Source organism: Cucumis melo, chromosome 3 (genome assembly GCF_025177605.1).
Source record: "Cucumis melo cultivar AY chromosome 3, USDA_Cmelo_AY_1.0, whole genome shotgun sequence".
NCBI lineage: Eukaryota > Viridiplantae > Streptophyta > Magnoliopsida > Cucurbitales > Cucurbitaceae > Cucumis > Cucumis melo.
The window spans coordinates 1577884-1596186 of NC_066859.1; the positions used below are offsets into that span (position 1 = coordinate 1577884).

The window sequence follows — 18303 nt, forward strand, 5'->3', positions numbered from 1 at the left end:
AGGAACTTTCTAACTTTTTTTTTTTTCTTTTTCTTTTTACTATGTCAACCTTTGATTTGCATAAACCAAGACCCTAAATCGATCCGACGACTCTTAAGGATTCTGTTAAACAATCTTTACCTTAAGATCAAAGCTCTCCAAAAGAGAGTTTTTTTTTGACCAAGATGGTCGATTACACTTAAATCTTCTTGACGTACAACTCTAAAACATTGATTGTAAAATAAGAAGCAAAAATAGTCCAACTTATCACATCCAAGTTAGAAAAAGATAAAATTATATCAAAATTATTAGATAAAATATGAATAATATTTGATTTATTTGTGGTTTCCATCACAGCCAAAATTTGAGTAGACTGTGAACGAAAAATCTGTAAATCCATTTCTTCTGGACTCAAATATTTTTCAAATTCTAGAAAATAGAATGAATTTTATTTGATTTTTTAAATAACGAAAAATAAGTTTAGATAAAATCAAAAAGTAACATTTTTTTTTCCATCCATAGGTATAGATAGAATCAGCTGCTGGGAATATACTTAGGAAAGAATGTTGGGTTGGGGAATGTTAAGCCACTTGCCAAAGAATAAATGAAAATTGACTCGATACAAATTATAGTGGAACCCTTTTTATATATATATATATATATATAATGTAATGAATCATATTATTCTTTTCACACTAAATTATTGTAAAAATAAACCAATTAATTTAGTGGGATGCAACTTCAAATTGCATCATCTACAAACCATTTCCAGAAAACAGGTGAACCCAAAATCCTAAGCTTCCAAAACTGTGGCCACTAATTGTTTCCATGATGTTAATGACAATTACAACAAATTCAAACTTCTCATACATTACAACTCATTTGAAGAGGGATACAAATATTTAATGACAATGTTTGGTAAGATTTGGAAATGGCCTTTAGACCAAATTTGAGAAATGTTGAATATTTCAAACTGTTATTGAATTAACAGAGATTCAATAATTCAAAATGGGTTGGTTACCATAAGCCTGTGAGAGTCTCCAACCAGTTTTGGTCCTTGAGTTGATGCTGTGACTTGCAAAAGCAAGAATAAAACTGCATACAATTGATGCCGTGGCATGCTGAAATTTTTAAGCAAACGAAATGTTTCCTCAAAATAAGGAGAATTCATACCAACACAAGTTTGGTTTAGAGATTGTGGCATGCTTTTTCATGAACAAAAATGGAAGAATAAAGTAGGAGTAGCAGCAGGAAATAATACTCACAGCATTAACGCGTGGTTAGAAGTTACAAATTAAATAGGGAGAGGTTCTTCTCTAAGAACACCGCCCATTTCCATTCTCCATGAATTGTCAACTAAGCCAGCGAACTCTCTGAAAGGCACATAGAATTACAGGAGTGAAGAATACTGACATGAACAAACCTATCAAATGAAATCAGAATAGGATAAACTAAAAGGCAAAAGAATGACGTTGGTTTGGTAGAAGCAATAAACTGTAGTTGCATTAGGTTTGGTGCAATAAACTTGACTCTTGACAAATTTCAGAATTACTTGCAACCATTTGGAATATGGACACAACATAATGGTAAACTAATCGGGGGAGGATACTTTCTAGATCATTTTTTGAAGATACATCAACATCATTATTATCATAAAAACTTAACCAAAAGAAAAAAAGAAGCCCCATCAGCTTTTCATTAGTTATAAAAGCTAACATAAAGATAGCAAATCTATGGCCAAGTTGAATTAAGAGCTCCATCCATTGGACACAGGTGGACAACCCGAGCAGATATTGTTCAAGTAAGGTTGTTCCATTTAAAGAATTTTAAGAACATGATTCCAAGATAACATCAGTGTATCATCATTCATCAGAGGATGAAATTGGCACTTTTTCTCTCTACCATATCTATTTAAACTGACCAAGTAATGAAAGAATTGATTCTTCTTTTTGGGACAAGAAATTCAACGGATAGAACTAATAGTTGAAATAAAGCTTGGAAGAGGGGACTAACTTGAGATCATGGCTGACAATGAGAACAGTTAAGTCTTTCTTTAGATTCTTTAAAAGCTTCACGACATCAGTACGAGCCTTCCAATCTATCAAATAAGAATGAAAGGGCGTAAAAAAAAGCATAGGCCAAGATTACATCCTACGTTTCAAAAAGCATCATATGCTAAGATACCAAGAGATATGAACCAGTCCTTATAAAAACAATAGTAACATTCTTCTAAAAAAACATTTGTTCCTAGATATTATAAATAAAATAATGTAAGGCCAAGGAAAAATGAAAACTCAAGTATCAATAACTAAAAGCAACTTGAAGTGGAAGCTATTCATCCTTGCCCTCTGATTTAATTAATGGCAGACTAAAAGTCAAGTCCTTAAATTCCTGGAATTTTTCAATGATAAAAGTGCCATCAAGTCAACAGAAATACGTGAATTAAATGATGATCAAGAATTTCCTTGGTTGAATTTCCAATTTCATTGAATCCCCGAGTTTGTGATACATTCAACTCATTTACTTTGTAGACAACATTATTGTGTTTATAAGGATGCGTAAAATCGATCTTCATACCAAGACCAGCTAGAGGCTCATCCAGTATTAACAGATCTGGGATCTGCACCTGCAAAAGATGTGATTTATTCAATTTATAAGAACACAAGCATTGTGACTGGTAAAAATAAAACACTGAATTATGTTTTAACTAAATATTTTGGAATTAGAATCAGATAAAAGAAGAATAGCATTTATATTTTTCTCCATGTCAGCAACAGAAATTATTTAGTCAATAATAACAATAGTACTCCAACTACCCCAAATACTGTTGAGTAGACAGTATTTTTCATCAATAATTAAATATTCTATTTATCAAACTTTAAAATGATGTTAGATTAGACCAAAAATAAAAGCACAATTGCAGTAAAAAAAATTGTAGTCCAAATTATACTATAAATGCCCCAAGTTCACTCAAACATGTCTTTACCTTTCCCTAACAAATTGAAGGTCCCTACACTGAGTCCATTTTGTTATTTTAAACTTACCAATTGAATTGCCAAGGCAAGGCGGCGCTTGTAGCCACCACTTAGAGAGTGAGGATCTTTGTCCAAGGCTATGCCATTTAATCCCACCTACAGTCATTACTGAAAGCAATAAACACAAAACCAAGCTTACGTAGAAACCCGAGAATCGGGAGAAAAACTATGATGTTTTTAGTTTTATTATTTTCTAAAAATCATACAATAGGTACAAGAGGGGAATAAATAGAAAAGTACAAAGAGATAAAAAAGGAAAGAATATTTAGAGTAAATTTCCCCAATGGGCTAAGCCCACTAATTCTAACACTCTCCCTCAAGTTGGGACGTAAATATCAATAAGGCCCAACTTGCTAACACAAAAGTCGAACTTTGGTCTCAAAAGTCCCTTCGTGAGGACATCAGCAACCTGTCGGCTCGAAGGGATGTACAGAATGCATATGCTCCCACTGTCAAGTCTTTCTTTGATGAAATGTCAACCAATCTCAACATGTTTACTTCTATCATGCTGAACTGGGTTGTTAGCAATACTAATAGTGGCTTTATTATCACAAAAGAACTTTAATGGAGTCTCACATTCCTAATGAAAATCTGGAGCTAAACTGCCTTACATATTCCCAAACTCATTGCTCTATATTTGGCCTCAACACTGTTCCTGGCCACAACACTTTGCTTCTTACTCCTCCAAGTTATAAGATTACCCCAAACAAATGTACAATAATCGAAGGTAGACTTTCTGTTAACAATAGATCCTGCCCAATCCGAGTCAGTATATGCCTCAATGATCTTTCAGTCCGTCTTCCTAAACATCAACCCTTTACTAGGTGTCGTTTTTAAGTATCTTAGAATTCTGTTGACAGCTTCCATGTGTTCCTCATAGGGAGCCAGCATAAACTGACTAACAACACTCACAGCAAATGAAATATCAAGATGAGTATGGGATAAGTAAATCAATTTACGCACAAGACGCTGATATTGTTTTTTATCAACTAAAACTTGATCATCAGAGTTTCCTAGTTTACAGTTGAATTCAATAGGGGTATCAGCAGGACATCTCAACATACTTGTCTCGGTTAGCAAATCAAAGTGTATTTTCTTTGAGATACGGAGTGCCTTTTTTAGATCCAGTCACCTCCATTCCAAGGAAATATTTCAGATTTCCCAAATTCTTGATTTCAAATTCATTGCCCATTCTCTACTTAAGATGACTGATTTCTGCCTGATCGTCTCCAGACAAAACGATGTCATCCACATAAACTATCAGAACTGCAAACTTTTATAAATAAAGTATGATCAGAATGTCCCTAACTATACCCTTGGGACTTGACAAAGGTAGTGAATCTATCAAACCATGCTCTGGGTGACTGTTTCTGACCATATAAGGATCTCTAGAGTTTACAAACCTGCTGACCAAATTGGGCTTCGAAGCCAGGCATAGGCTCATGTAGACCTCCTTTACTAGATCTCCATTCGAAAAAGTATTTTTAACATCCAGCTAATATAGAGGCCAATTTTTGTTTACAGCAACAGAAAGAAGAACTTTGATAGTATTCAACTTAACAACAGGAGAAAAAGTTTTTGAATAATCAACCCTATAGGTTTGAGTAAACCCTTTTGCAACTAACATTGCCTTGTGTCTGTCAAGTGTTCCATCTACTTTGTATTTGAGAGTGAATGCTCTGAACTGTGGTGGGAGATTCTCGTATGACACATAATTAGATATAGAGTGCTTTGTACAAGACCTAGTACCTTTTCTCAATGCAATAGGAAGATCAAGAGAAATATCATACTCGTCAATTTGTCAATTTTCCCTTAATGACCTTGTTCAGTTTCATTGTTACTGGTTTCTGTTTTGACTTCAATCTCATCACCACTGTCCTTTTCTTCCACATTTTCAAGAATAACAACATCAGACTTGTCATTCTCACTCATTGTATTATTAGTACAAGGTTCAATAGGATTTTCCATACATTGATCTCAAGGAGGTTCTGAGTCTTGGACTGGAGCCAGCGGCTAACTAGTAGGGACTTGACTTTCTTTCTGAGATTTCTCTTGTGATACGTTTTCTAGGGAACTTGGTTTGTGGGTAGGATTATAGGATGAGGATCAATGTCAAACACGGAACTAGGAATACATTCGATAAATTCAAAGGTGCTGTTAGACTCTTCACTCACACTCTCTCCATGAAGATGGTTAACGAGAAAATAGGGTCGGTCCTCACAGAAAGTAACATTCATAGTGACAAAGTATTTCCTGGACAACGAGTAAAAACATTTATAACCGCGTTGGTCAAGGGGATACCTAACAAACACACAAGCCTGAGCCCGAGGGGTAATTTGGTCTACTTAGGGCAAAAATTTGTGGAATAAGCTGTACACTCAAACACACGAAGAGGAACTTCAGAAACAAGACGAATAAAGGGGTATGACTCCTTAAGACATTTTAAAGGAGTCTGAAGGTGGAGGATACGAGAAGACATTTTATTGATTAAATGAGCTGCCGTAAGAATAGCATCTCCCCACAAGTATGAAGGAAGGAAAGTGAAAAGCATAAGGGAACGGGCTACTCCCGGAAGGTGACTATTTTTTCACTTGGCCACTCTATTTTGTTGAGGATTGTAGGCGCACGAGGTTTGGTGAACAATCCCCTTTGAGGCTAGAAATTCACTAAGGTTTTGGTTTTGGAATTCCTGACCATTATCACTCCGAAGGATAGCAATTTTTTTATGGAATTGTGTTTCAATGGTGTGATAGAAGTTTTGGAAAATAGAGGAAACTTCAGATTTATCGGTGATAAGGTAGACCCAAGTAAGACGGGTATGATCATCAATGAAAGTTACAAACCACCGTTTTCCAGATGAGGTGGTAACCTTGGAAGGACCCCAAACGTCATTATGGATAAGGGTAAACAGTTGTGTGGATTTATATGGTTGTGAAGGAAAAGAAACCCAATGTTGTTTAGCCCAAACGCACACATCACAAGATATCGAGGAGACATCTATTTTAGGAAAGAGACTGGGAAATAAATATTTCATATAAGTAAAGTTCGGGTGACCCAACCAAAAATGCCACAACATAAAGTCATGTTCAGAAGTGCTAAAATAGAAAGATAGTAAACTAGTCCTAGAGATACTACTACCGGAGGTATCATCAAGGATGTAAAGTCCCTTGCTATGCCTGGCAGTGCCAATCGTCCTCCCTGAACTCAAGTCCTAAAAGCAAACAAATTTAGGCAAGAAAGTAGCTTTACAGTGCAGCTCACAGGTGATCTTACTGATAGATTAGGCACATGCAAAACATTCTGGAGAGAAAAACCGTCAAAGAAAACTATTTGTCCTTTCCCAGCAATCGGGGCTAAAGAGCCATTGGCTATCCAAATTTTCTCATCACCGACACATAGGGTATAAGAGACAAAATGCTCCGAAAAGCTTGTCAACTGATCTGTGGCCCCCAAGTCCAAAATCCAGGGATTCTTCTTATTAACACTAATAAGGCCTAGGGATTGAGACATACCTGACTGAGTAATGACGCTTGAAGTAGGAGAGCTGGTCTGGCTGGCAGTAGGGCTAGTTGGCTGAGAGGTGTTGGCACTCTCCCTAACATCGTTACGCCCTGAGTTCTGTTGCTCGTTGGAGGAACATTTGTTACCTCTTGGGGGTCGACCGTGGAGTTTTCAACATTGATCCTTAGTATGCCATTGTTTCTTGCAGTGCTCACAGACGAGAATTGGTTTCCCATTATTCTTTTCATTATCATGGGTCAAGGATCGAGTACTAAAGGCAGCAAAGTTAGTTATATAATTTGAAGGCACATTAAGAAGCGAAATTACTGGGTTCTTTGGAATACATCGGTAGATCTATCGATTTAAACTGTGCCGAGAATATACCAACTTAAAAAACAGCTCTCCTGTAGGTTTGGTTAATCCCGAGACCACAAACATATGGCTGTCCATAAATGGAGGGTGTCGATGACTCACCCGCTTCAATCCCCAATCTGTTATAGAGTTGGTCAGCCCCGTTCCTATAGAGGAAAGGTTTCTGTAAAGGGTCGTCGGACAGATTTGCATTGCTGTACAAATTTGACAGTTTTGCAGGTTGCTGTCTAGCGGCGATGCGACAGCAGATGACCGGAAGGGTGAGATGGTTGGACAGGCGATGACACGTAGAATCGAATGGGATGGGCGGTGAGATTAACAAACGGCGGCGCATGGGCCCACGCGCTCGACAGAGGCAGCGCGTGAGGTTGTTTCTGGCTAGAAGGTTGCACGGATGGTGGCAAGGGTAGGCCCATTGGATAGATTGACGGCGTCTGAATCCTTTGGAGTAGTTTTTCCATGGTGATGTCAACGGCGGTGGCGGCAGCGGCTTCTGTTTTGAACTGGGTTTTTCCTAAACTTTTTTCTAGGGTTTCGTTGTTACTTCTCTCTAATACCATATTGAAAGCAATAAACTCGAAACCAAGTTTACGTGGAAACCCGAGAACCGAGAGAAAAACCACGATATTTTTAGTTTTATTATTTTCTGATAATCATACTATAGGTACAAGAAGGGAATAAATAGAAAAATACAAAGAGATAAAAAAGGAAAGAATATTTAGGGTAAATCTGCCCAATGAGCTAAGCCCGCTAATTCTAACAGTCATCAACAGAAAATAATAAAGAAATCTATCGTGGCAATAATAATTAAAACAAAGCAATAGAAATATGTAAACAACTGTTGGTGAAAAATAAAAATTACCCAATTAATTGCTCTTTGGAGTTTCATGGCAAGGTTCTCTTTCAAATGAAAATCACTCCTTTGCCGGGGCCAGCCAAATGTGACTTCATTAAGCACACTGTCTGTGATAAAGTACCTACCTTCAGCAAAAGAATATTTTCAGATACTTATCTAGTATCATAGTATAAGCTATAAATGATGAAGAAGTTTAAGAAAAAAGTTAGATTTGTGCTTTCTGTCATATGGAACCTTGGAGATACTGACAGCAAGACCGTAGGAAAGCCATTGAAGAAGTTACCAATATTATTTAGCAAAGTAAGAGTACATTAGTCATTAGTCAAGGAGATGGATAAAATAGAGGGAGTAAGACGAGATGAAAGTAGGCACTTGTTAAGTGGATTTAGGCAGAGTATCTCGAGTGAGAAGTTCTAAGTATCTCGAATATTTGGAGAGTTATTGTATTCCTTTATTCTTTTACCTTTCAATTTTATATTATTTCCAGTTATTTAGGTTTCATCAAACATAAGCACAAACTATAAAATTTCTAGAATTTGACAATTTCAATAGTCAACGGGTGAATATATAAAAGATCGAACAAAATAAGTATTACTCTTACACTTAGAACTGTCAAAGACAATGGAGATAATGGTAATTTTTTTGCCCATTAAGTATACTTTCATGAAACAAATCAAAGATTAAAGAATGGTGAAGTTGATTGATAAATCATGGATTCATGAATCTCCATAATATTCTTGCCTTCTAGGAAAATTCTTATTTAGTTCTTTGCTCAAGACAGAGTGTATACTTATCAGTTATGAGGGGAAAAAACGTCCACTGATTTGGAAAATCAAAAAACATATATGATCCTTCTGTTCATCAGGCCACCAGGCCTTAAAGAAGGTTTAACATAATTGAAACCAACCCAAATACGACTTTTAATCCACTTAAATTAGTTTGTGTGAGAAGGCTTCAGAAGAAATTGATCACTTGGGTATTGCAAGCCTGAAAGAAACTTATGAGATTACATCGATTTCTACCATTTATAAAATTCCAATATTTAATTCTAAAATAAGAATTCTTCAGTTCAAATCCAATTTAGCGGTTTTCGCTTTTCTTGAAAAAAAAGTTAAGTGAACAGAACAGAAAGGTTTTATTGAGAGAAATGTAAGAAGCAGAACGAAATTCAAGATTGGATGAATGCAACTTGAAGACTCCCTACTTGGACAAGTTTTTTATTTCTCCTCTAGATTCTTTCTGACTAATTGAGGAGTTTTTCAATAATCTTCTTTGTTCCGTTCTTTCAGGTTGGAAACATAGTCCTTCTTACATAATTTGTTCACTACTACACATGGTTGCTGTCCAAACAAGTAAAGATATGATATGAACCAGTCAATTAAGCATCAAATTATTAATTAGATTTTTCTTAATAATTGTGATGTAATTTTAATATTTTTCATTTTTGTCATTTTTAATAACATTTAGGTAGGGTTAATTTAGTCTTTTCACAATGCATTAGAATTTTTATTGAGAGGCTATTTAAGCCTTGTCTTTAGGTTGTTTCAAGAAAGTTTTTGACAATTGAAGTTTTAGGACTTTTCTATCAATAGAAATCCTTTGGTAGATGACATAGTCTCATCACTACCTTTTTGCAATTCTTGATTCATAATTGCATGCCAAGAACATTTAGGTAAGCTTGTTCACTTTGCTTGTGGAGTGTTCGAACTTAGAGTGAGGAACTAGTTCTCCTTATCCCTTGGTTTTCGATCAAAAGGTAATCCAATTTTAGTCCTTCCCTTCGAATTGTTGTCAAATTGATTTTGGGGTTTTAGAATTTGATATTAGGGGTTCACCAATTGGGTTCCAAATTATTAAATTCTAGGGTTTTCATATCAAGATATAGCAAGCAAAAGGGAAAATGAGGTGATGTGTGCAAAAAGAAAGACCATATAACTTTATGAGGTTAAAGAAGCCTAGCAGTTTTAATGTTTCTTATAATCATATTTCAACGATTTTCTAAACTAGTTTCAAAATATTAGTAAAGGGTAACCAAATTGGACGCTACCTCTCTGGAAATTGAAAGACAATGCCAACTCTCTCAGGGGTTAATGGCTGAGAAGACTGACATGGTTTGCCATCTTTATCGTACTTTTGGACACAAATGGAACCTGACGTTGGTTTGCTTAGACCTGCAAGAAGCTAAACAAGAACATGAAGAAAGATTAACATATTTATAAACTATATATCAACAAAGAAAGCAGATAATAGAGAGCATGAGAGAGATAAGGGAAAGCCTTATACATTTAAAATTCAAAGAAAATGGCTTAACCTGCAATAAAGTAGTTTTCCCACTTCCACTCGGTCCAAAAATTAACCCAAAACTGCACAAATCAACAGAAAGGACAGTAATGTGGGAAGGATAATGAGGTATATGTGTACATTAATTAAACCGAGAAAGAAACCTTAGGGAAGAAGTTGAAATTAGAAATATGTTATGAAACATCCTACTATAAGGGAGAATAGACAAGTCTTTCACAAGTATTTCCTTGAATAGTTGATTCAGGTTAGCCAGGCTAAACTTCTTTATATAATTATTCGAATAGAACTAAAGAAAATTTTAGGCAGCTTCAGAAAGAAAACTTACTCAATCATCAACTTTTAAAACCAATTTCCTATCCATGCTCATCATTAGAGATTATGAGTTAACTTTAAGAAGAGTGCTGATTAATTATTGATAGAATTTTCAATAGAAGTTTTATTCATATAGTCAAATATCATGGTAAATTTGAAAAAAAAATTAATCAGTTGTAGTCAATCAAGTCACTAGAAGAAACCAAGTTATTAACAGCAGAAGTTCGAACCCCAATACAAAAATATACACTGAGAAATCAGAGATACAAATTGAACCTTTTCTCTCGAAGGGAAAAATTAACTGCGTTGAGAAGAGAATGCTCTGTCCCTGGAGGTCGATAGCTTAAATCCCTAACCTGAAGAATACAAAACAAACTCAGTAGCCGAATAAATTTTCAAAAAAAAGAAAACATCAATAACCCACCAAATTGCAGAAATTGAAACGAAATGAAATGGGTCAATCTCAATTAGGGCAACTAGAAACATGAACTTAAATTTAAAGAAGAAGAAGAGAGATAGGTGCTAAATGGGAGGGAATAAATGCATGCAGGCAGGCAAGGAAACAATTGTGAGAGTGTAACTCACTTCAAAGCAAGAGTAATCGGATTTGAGTAGAGCATTGGTTCTCCGGGAATTGGAACTACAAACGCCAAAATCAAAGTGATGGGGATGAAACAATGGCTTTGAATTTGCAAAAGGAAATGAAAGGAAAGTGGCGGGGGGTTGTTTGAATACCTGAAGGAGTGAGAAGCAGGTAGATATGATAGTGGGATTGGGTTTCGGGTAGCGAAGAAATTAGAAAAAGAAACAAAGCTCGCCATGGCATCTGCGTTCACCAGACTAATGGGATGAAGCCGAATAAATGGCGTCAAGGATCAAAAGTTGTCGAATCCTCTTAGTTCAGTTAAATTGAAACAATTATATATGTTTAGTTTAGAATGATTTTCTTTTATCAAATTACGAAAAATTAGGAAAGGATGATTCTTTTACTTTCTGTCCTAAACCTTTTCTAATTTTAAAACCAAAGTTCGAAAATTAAAACAAAAAAATGACATTCTAACCGCGAAATTGTCAAAAATAGGAAAAAAAAAAAAAAAAGAAAGAAGAGGGTTAAAAGAATTTTTAGAGAGTTAAAAGAATTTTGAGATTGATTTGGAAAAAGTTGATTTTTAGGACAATTTCAAGATAAATTATCAAAAATACCCTTCATTAAATTTTACTTTTACTTTTCCTTCCCGTTCCACATACAACAACCCCTAAAAAAATCAACTATTGGCATTCTTCTCTTTGCAAAACTTCTAAAATTGTTAGCTTTAGAGAATCGAAGATAGTCCGATATTGTTCATCGCTCCTCCATTTGCGAGTTCGAACCAATTCGATCACCTTTCAGAGTGTTTTCTCTTATTTCGATAAGTTTCATCTCTAACTCACTTTCAATCGATCTTTGTTTTGCATTACCCAATACCTAAAAATATGAAATTTTATAGGTTTAAAGATTAATCGATCACCAACCAACTCAGGGTTTGAGTCATTTTGGGTAACACCTAGTGGGTAAGAATACTCTAAACTTCTTTTGTACTCTTTTTAGAACTCTTATGTTACTATTGTTGGACTAATATCAGACCTATTCAAAAAGATTTCAGCAAGTGCCTAATCTCTTTTGAGTAGTAAAATTTGGTTTAGGCCTTTTTGAAATCAATGTATTTGTTGTAAATTAATTTAGTCCTTGAAATTTATGTAGCTTGAGTCTAAAATAGAGGGTTCAAATGAGTTTTAAGGCTTTTATAAAGTTAAGAACATATGTCCTTGTAATGTTAAGCAAGCAGGTATGTTGAGATTTTGTGAAACTATATGAAAGTAAGATATTCATGTCAAAATCAAAAACATGTTTGTGGTTGTTGGGCTGGAAACATGTTCTAGAAAGCAAAGTTTGAATTTATGTTGTATGCATTAGTTTGGAGTATTTTTATGCATGTTTAGTAAGTCTCTTAGGCTCTTATATTTTATCTAGCACACATCTCACACATTCCAAAGTATGTATTTCAAAATCAAATTGCTACCCCTCATAAGCCATTTTGAGTTATTCTATGCATGTTTAGTAAGTCTCTTAGGTCCTTATGTTTTATATTGCACACATCTCGCACAAGATTTCACACATTTCAAACTTTCATTGTGGGTTTCGAAATCAAATTGCTACCCCTCTTAAGCCATTTGGAGTGTTTTTATGCTGTTTAGTAAGTCTCTTAGGCCCTTATGTTTTATCTCGCATCCATCTTACACATTCCAAAATTTCACTATATATTTTTGAAATCAAATTGTTATCCCTCATAAGCCATGTTTTTATGCATGTTTAGTAAGTCTCTTATATGCAATTATATTTCATTTGCTCCTTTTTTGTTCAGGCTTCAGTTATAACATCGACATCGACTGATGGACCCATGTACAAGGTTAATCTTTCCCATCATTTTCATGCCTTAGTAAGTTGTTTGTCTCATTTAGAAAAAATACAACACGTAATATTAAGACCAAACTTAAATCGAATCGATTAGTCTTATTTAGAAAAACAAAGTTCAGCCACTTTTTGAACCTAAATATTGTCTTTAATGGGCCACTCATCCACTACTTATTGTTAAGGGAGGTGGAAGAAGAAGGGAAGGATCATATAAGTTTCTTGCTAAGGGGTGTTGTGTGTACTTTTGGTAGGAGGGAGTTTAACATCGTAATGGATCTATGGGGTCTTAAAAATGAGTCTTAAAAAACAAAGAGTGTATTTATATAAGCGACTTAGAGAACATATTTTTGGAATAAGAGGGTGATGACAATGATATGGTCAAATTAGCTTTGGTATATACTTTATAGAGCTATCCTTATTAGGAAAAGATAAGTGAACCAAAGTGGATTTGAATTTTTTTAAAGATCATTGATAATTGATTCGACAATTATGATTGGGGAGTGATTGTTTTCGGATGCACGCTTAGTGCCTTAAAAAGAGCCTTGGACATGCAACATGTCAATGCATCTAACAAAAAGAACATCTTTTATAGACTTTTTTACTACAAACTAAAATGTTTTTTCATTTCCAAAACACTTAATCTCATTGACAAATCTCTCTTGCAAAAAAAGTATTTGTCCTACATCCAACTCCTCAGTTGTATAGCTTTCTTCGAACCAATCACTTCTTTTTGTCTTCCACTTTCGGCTAAAGAAGTTGTAGTGAACTTTAGCTTTTCCTTTGTAATCTTTTGTAGAAGCATCTCTTTGTTGTAGGATGTCAAACGATTCATTGTTCATCTCAACTGACTCTTATGTAAAAGTATCATCTTTTGAATCATATGACTCATATGTAAAAGTATCATCTTTTGAATCATATGACTCATATGATTCCCATATAACTGAAGTGGTCCCTATCACACAAGCCAACCTGAACTTCACAAATATGAACTTCATTCTCATCTAATGTATCCATTGCAATTGGAGGATGAGAGTTTAAGTTATGAACTTGGTTGCTTCTGGATACTGAACTGTAATCTTTGTTTAAGATTTTCTTACTTTGATTGCTTCTAGGCTCAAATGCAACATATAGGGGGGGGGACCTTCAATGTATTTTCACTAAGAATATACAACTTCAAATCGATCATTGCTTAACTCAAATGGAGGATCTTCATTTTCCACTTTTATCTCATATCACTACAAGAGACGGGGGTACTCCCGACGCACAAATACGTCGGCGAAAATGCAAAGTACGTCGGGAAAGGATATCCCGACGTACAAAACGACGTCGGGAAGAACGTCGGGAGAAATGCGTCGCGAGAGGCTTTCCCGACGCTGTACCAAATCGATGTCGGGAAAGCCTTTCCCGACGCCGGAAGATGCGTCGGGAAAACCTTATTCCCGACGCCGTCTATGCCGACGCATCTCCCGGCGTCGGGAAAACCTGTTTTCCGACGTTTTTTTCCCGACGTAGTGAACGTCGGAAAATATTTTTTATATATTTTTTAAAATATTTTATTTTTACTTTTTTCCTTATAATATTTTGCTCAAACATTCACAATGATGTTCGGATTGCTCAAAAAAGTTTCGCGACGTTTTGGATTAAATTAAAATAAATTAATAAATATACAAACACAAATTAAAAAAATAGAATTAAAATTAATAATACGAATAAAGTTGACTACAACAAAATATAGTTCTCAATATAGAAAAAACATAAACATAATGAAAAATCTCCCAACGAGGTGCGTATGCGCGTCATTCTACACCTTCGGTCCTAAAAATGGTATAAAAATAACTAAGTTTAATACATAATCATATATTGCAAAAACTTAAGAATAATAGAGACATGTACGACGTACCGCAGAGCTAGGGATCATGTGGTGGTCCCTGTTGTGCACGAGTTAGGTCTTCAATCATCTTTTTCATAGCTTCCACTTGTGAAGCTAATGCTTGGTGATTTCTATCTTGTACTTCAATCCGTTCCAAAGCTTCATGAAGTTTAGCTTGTAATTCAATCTCTTTTTGTGTGGACTGCGAACAAGATGTCGACGAACTGCTTGCACTTGCCGTTCTGCGGGCCTTCAGCTTGGGTCCCCAACCAAGGCCTTTTGAGTAGCCTGGTCGTCTACCCAACACCTGATCGCATATCTCATCCTCAGAGAGTGGCTGACTACCCTCTGGGGTAGGCTGGGATTGGAGTTCCAGCATTTGATTCTGCAACAAATTTAAAAATTATGTTAGGTAACGCGCAAAAATATATAATAAAAGTGGATAATTAATAAGGGTATAACTTACATGCGCATCCTCGGCGGCTTGCGACACGAATGTCCCAGCTCGAACGTGTGTTTCCCGAAACAATTCCACACGATCGACCGGCTGCCCTCTTCTTTTAGCGAGCTCATACTGTCGTCGACTTGGACCTGCTACTATGATTGTAAGGCTGCTTCTGTCTAGCAGCCTTGTTTGTCCGTGATTGCTCCTGCATTAAAACAATTATATTGTTTATTTCTTATACATATAAAAACTTGTTATCATAATTAATCATGACAAATACCTGGAATGCACGGCTGATATAATGGTCGCAGAGGAAGTGTCAATCCTCATCACGTCCAACCAATGCGTTTGGTGGGTTGGCACGAGCCTCCTCCGGGTCGCTGTACTTTTTGAAATGTCTATGACAGTCGGCCCGGAACTCTTTAAAGATCGTGAGCATCTGATGCTCAACAAACCTGTTCATTGCTTGATCATTGAAATCAAGCACAAACAATCGCTGCACATTACAAACATAACACATTAGATTGGTTAAAGTTAGATATGTTTCAAATGAAATCATATATAAATGTGTAGTGCATTTAATTACCTGGAGGTCGCCCTTGACGACCTCAATGTATTCTCTCCCAACGTCCGTCCACTTAAGACAGCGGATGGAAAATGTCTTTCGCACACACACGCCTATCGCCTGGCTGAAGCGAACGGCGTGTGGAGAAATAGGCTTCTCCGCTCCAGGGGCGATCGTCATCGGAATGCACCCATTTATTGCAACGTGGCGCTCTAACTCCAAGAGTCGAGACTGCGCACGTCTCCTAGGAGTCGGAGTTGTTTGTTGAGAAGAAGACCCTGCTCAATAAATAGACAATAACATATAAAGTTAGAAACCCGTACATGAAATATTTGTAAGTTAAAAATGAAGAAAATTCTTAGACTCACCCGTATTGTCGCCCACAGATGACGACCCTCCCGCAATGTTATCTAAATCCTCCTCAAACTGGAGGAACATATCATCCGTCTCCATAAAATTTGATCGTCGATATGACATAATGACTATGGACATATAGAAAACAAACATTCAATAACCAAATACGAACACATAGCTAGAATCAAAATATATAAACTAGATATAAATATGTGCATACGTGGTTTAATTTGTCACTATAATTCCTCATCGCTTGCATGTGACAAGTGTTCATCCACATCGTCGTCAGTGACATGACGCACAACCGGTCTTTCAACAATTGTGGGATCAACGTCATTTCTGCATAGAGTGTCATCCTTGATGTGGTCATCCACTTGGTGGCTTACAACAACTTCTACTATATTAATATGGTCATTCTGAACATCCTCCACTTCTAGCACGTCCCAAATACGCTTATTTTGGATGACTTGCACAACTTTCCAATTGTTACCATTTTTTGGATCATCTACATTAAAAACTTGATGTGCTTGAGTTGCAAGAATTACAGGTTCCTCCGCGTACCAAAAACGGGATGTGTTGAGAGATTTGTACCCTACTTCAATGTGTGTCGTTCTTTGACTTTTGTTTACGTCCGTGTCATACCACCGACACTTAAATAGCCATACATTTCTTCCCAACGGATATTGTACGTGCAACACTTCGTCCAGAACACCGTAGAAATTATTGTCTCCAGTTCCACTTGCATCGCTTTCACCAATGACCATTATTCCACTATTTTGAGTACTACGTTGAGAATCAAGTTCAATAGTGTGAAATCTTACACCACCTACGATGCATCCATTGTAACAACGAACGTCAAAGGATGGTCCCATCGCTAGTGAGAAGAAATCATCAGATAGGTTTGCAGACTGATGCAGTTCTAACACCTGTGCTCGAAACCATTCAGGAAATGCTCGTTCATGTATTTTATACAAATCCATAGAATTTTGAGCATGTCGACGTTGGAGCCTCAAATTTTTCCTAATAGCGATGAGTTTAATTTCTGTAAGAACAATATATAACAAATATTTAAAAATTACAAAGATGATGAATATGCTTACTTGCGATACTCTGATATTTCGTCAGCATTATTCAGTATGTACCAATGGAAGAGTCGTTTCTCTTCCTGTGATATAGCACGAACACTTGATGCACCTAAGGGTCGTACTTTCTGCTTGAAAATTTCAAAGTCACCAATTACCTCGTTCTCTACAATGGTATCATCATTTCGTTCATCTCTTGTGAATCGAGTCTCTATACCACATAGGTAACGTGAACAAAAGGTACTAGATTCATTCATGACATAGCCTTCTGCAATTGACCCCTCAGGACGTGCTTTGTTTCTAACATACTGCTTTAACGTTCGTAGACTCCTTTCAATCGGATACATCCAACTATAAGAAACCGGACCAGTAATCTTCGTTTCATATGGTAAGTGAACGGCAAGGTGCACCATAACGCTAAAAAAGGCAGGTGGAAATATTCTTTCCAACTTACAAAGTATGATTATGATATCTGCTTGCAATCTGTCTAGATCACTTACTCTTATCGTTCGGGCGCACAAGTCACGGAAAAAATTACATAATTCGGTTATAACAGTGTATACGTTCTTCGGTAAGAATGCTCGAATACCAATTGGTAGCAGTCGATGTAATAAAACATGACAATCATGCATTTTTAGTCCTGATATTTTCCCCTCTCTTTCATGCACACATCTCGATATATTGGAAATAAATCCATCGGAAAACTTAACTGATTTCAGAAACTTACAAAACTCTACTCGTTCACTGGTAGTCAACGTGTAGCTCGCATGTGGCTTCACCAATCGGTTACCCACTTCTACAAGATGTAAATCCTTTCTTATCTTCAGATCTTGTAAGTCCAACCTAGCATTCGTGGTATCCTTCGTTTTCCCTTCGATGTTCAATAACGTATCAATCAAATTGTCACAAACATTCTTCTCAATGTGCATTACATCAAGTTTGTGACGTAACAAAAGTCTCGACCAATAAGGAAGATTGAAAAAAATACTTTTCTTCGTCCAATTAAGAGCTCTCTTTCTTTTCTTATCATGTATTGAAGGATGTTTACTCATAACTGGAAATTCCAACTAATCTAGTTGTTCTAATATTTCATGCCCATTCATCACCACAGGAGGAGCCTTACGCTCTACCTTTCCATCGTGTAGCCTACTTCTACGCCACATGTGATTCTGTGGAAGA

At 36.2% G+C, this 18303-nt stretch overlaps 2 protein-coding genes and 1 long non-coding RNA gene across 8 annotated transcripts in view; all 3 read right to left on the reverse strand.

Annotated features, from left to right (window-relative positions):
* Positions 1–759: 759 nt before the first annotated feature.
* On the reverse strand, positions 760–11266 carry LOC103485466 (ABC transporter I family member 11, chloroplastic). 6 transcript variants are annotated; one of them, XM_008443088.3, is made up of 11 exons: positions 11092–11265; positions 10942–10996; positions 10633–10712; positions 10055–10106; positions 9791–9924; positions 7750–7864; positions 3024–3110; positions 2557–2605; positions 1993–2077; positions 1245–1352; positions 760–1074 (listed from the first exon to the last, which is right to left on the reverse strand). In XM_008443088.3, the coding sequence occupies exons 1-10, from the start codon at positions 11175–11177 to the stop codon at positions 1274–1276; spliced, it is 822 nt and encodes a 273-aa protein (XP_008441310.1). In that variant the 5' UTR covers positions 11178–11265; the 3' UTR covers positions 760–1074; positions 1245–1273. The 6 variants fall into 6 exon arrangements, 4 of the variants coding, with proteins under 4 accessions (XP_008441310.1, XP_008441309.1, XP_050937973.1 ...); XM_008443087.3 differs by having other exon boundaries at positions 760–1100; XR_007819416.1 differs by lacking the exon at positions 1993–2077 and having other exon boundaries at positions 11092–11266.
* A 3261-nt stretch (positions 11267–14527) lies between these two features.
* LOC127148419 (uncharacterized) lies at positions 14528–15221 on the reverse strand. Its single transcript, XR_007819418.1, has 3 exons — positions 15145–15221; positions 14709–15063; positions 14528–14623 (listed from the first exon to the last, which is right to left on the reverse strand). It is a non-coding gene; the product is annotated as an uncharacterized LOC127148419 (long non-coding RNA).
* Positions 15222–15272: 51 nt separating this feature from the next.
* Positions 15273–18303, reverse strand: part of LOC127148420 (uncharacterized) — a 29128-nt gene continuing 26097 nt past the window's right edge. The window contains exons 2-3 of the mRNA XM_051082017.1: positions 16057–16170; positions 15273–15966 (exon numbers count right to left, since the gene is read on the reverse strand). Coding sequence (XP_050937974.1) covers positions 15443–15966; positions 16057–16165 — 633 coding nt within the window. The 5' untranslated portion in view covers positions 16166–16170 and the 3' untranslated portion in view covers positions 15273–15442. The remainder of the gene's footprint in view (positions 15967–16056; positions 16171–18303) is intronic.

Coding starts and splice junctions, on each gene's coding strand:
- LOC103485466 (XM_008443088.3), bottom strand. CDS start 11,177: ATGGCGAGCTTTGTTTCTTTTTCTAATTTCTTCGCTACCCGAAACCCA. Junction 2,078..2,556: donor TGAGCCTCTAGCTGGTCTTG/GTATGAAGATCG, acceptor CTTATTTGATAG/ATTGGAAGGCTCGTACTGAT. Junction 1,353..1,992: donor ATTGTCAGCCATGATCTCAA/GTTAGTCCCCTC, acceptor TGTGCCTTTCAG/AGAGTTCGCTGGCTTAGTTG.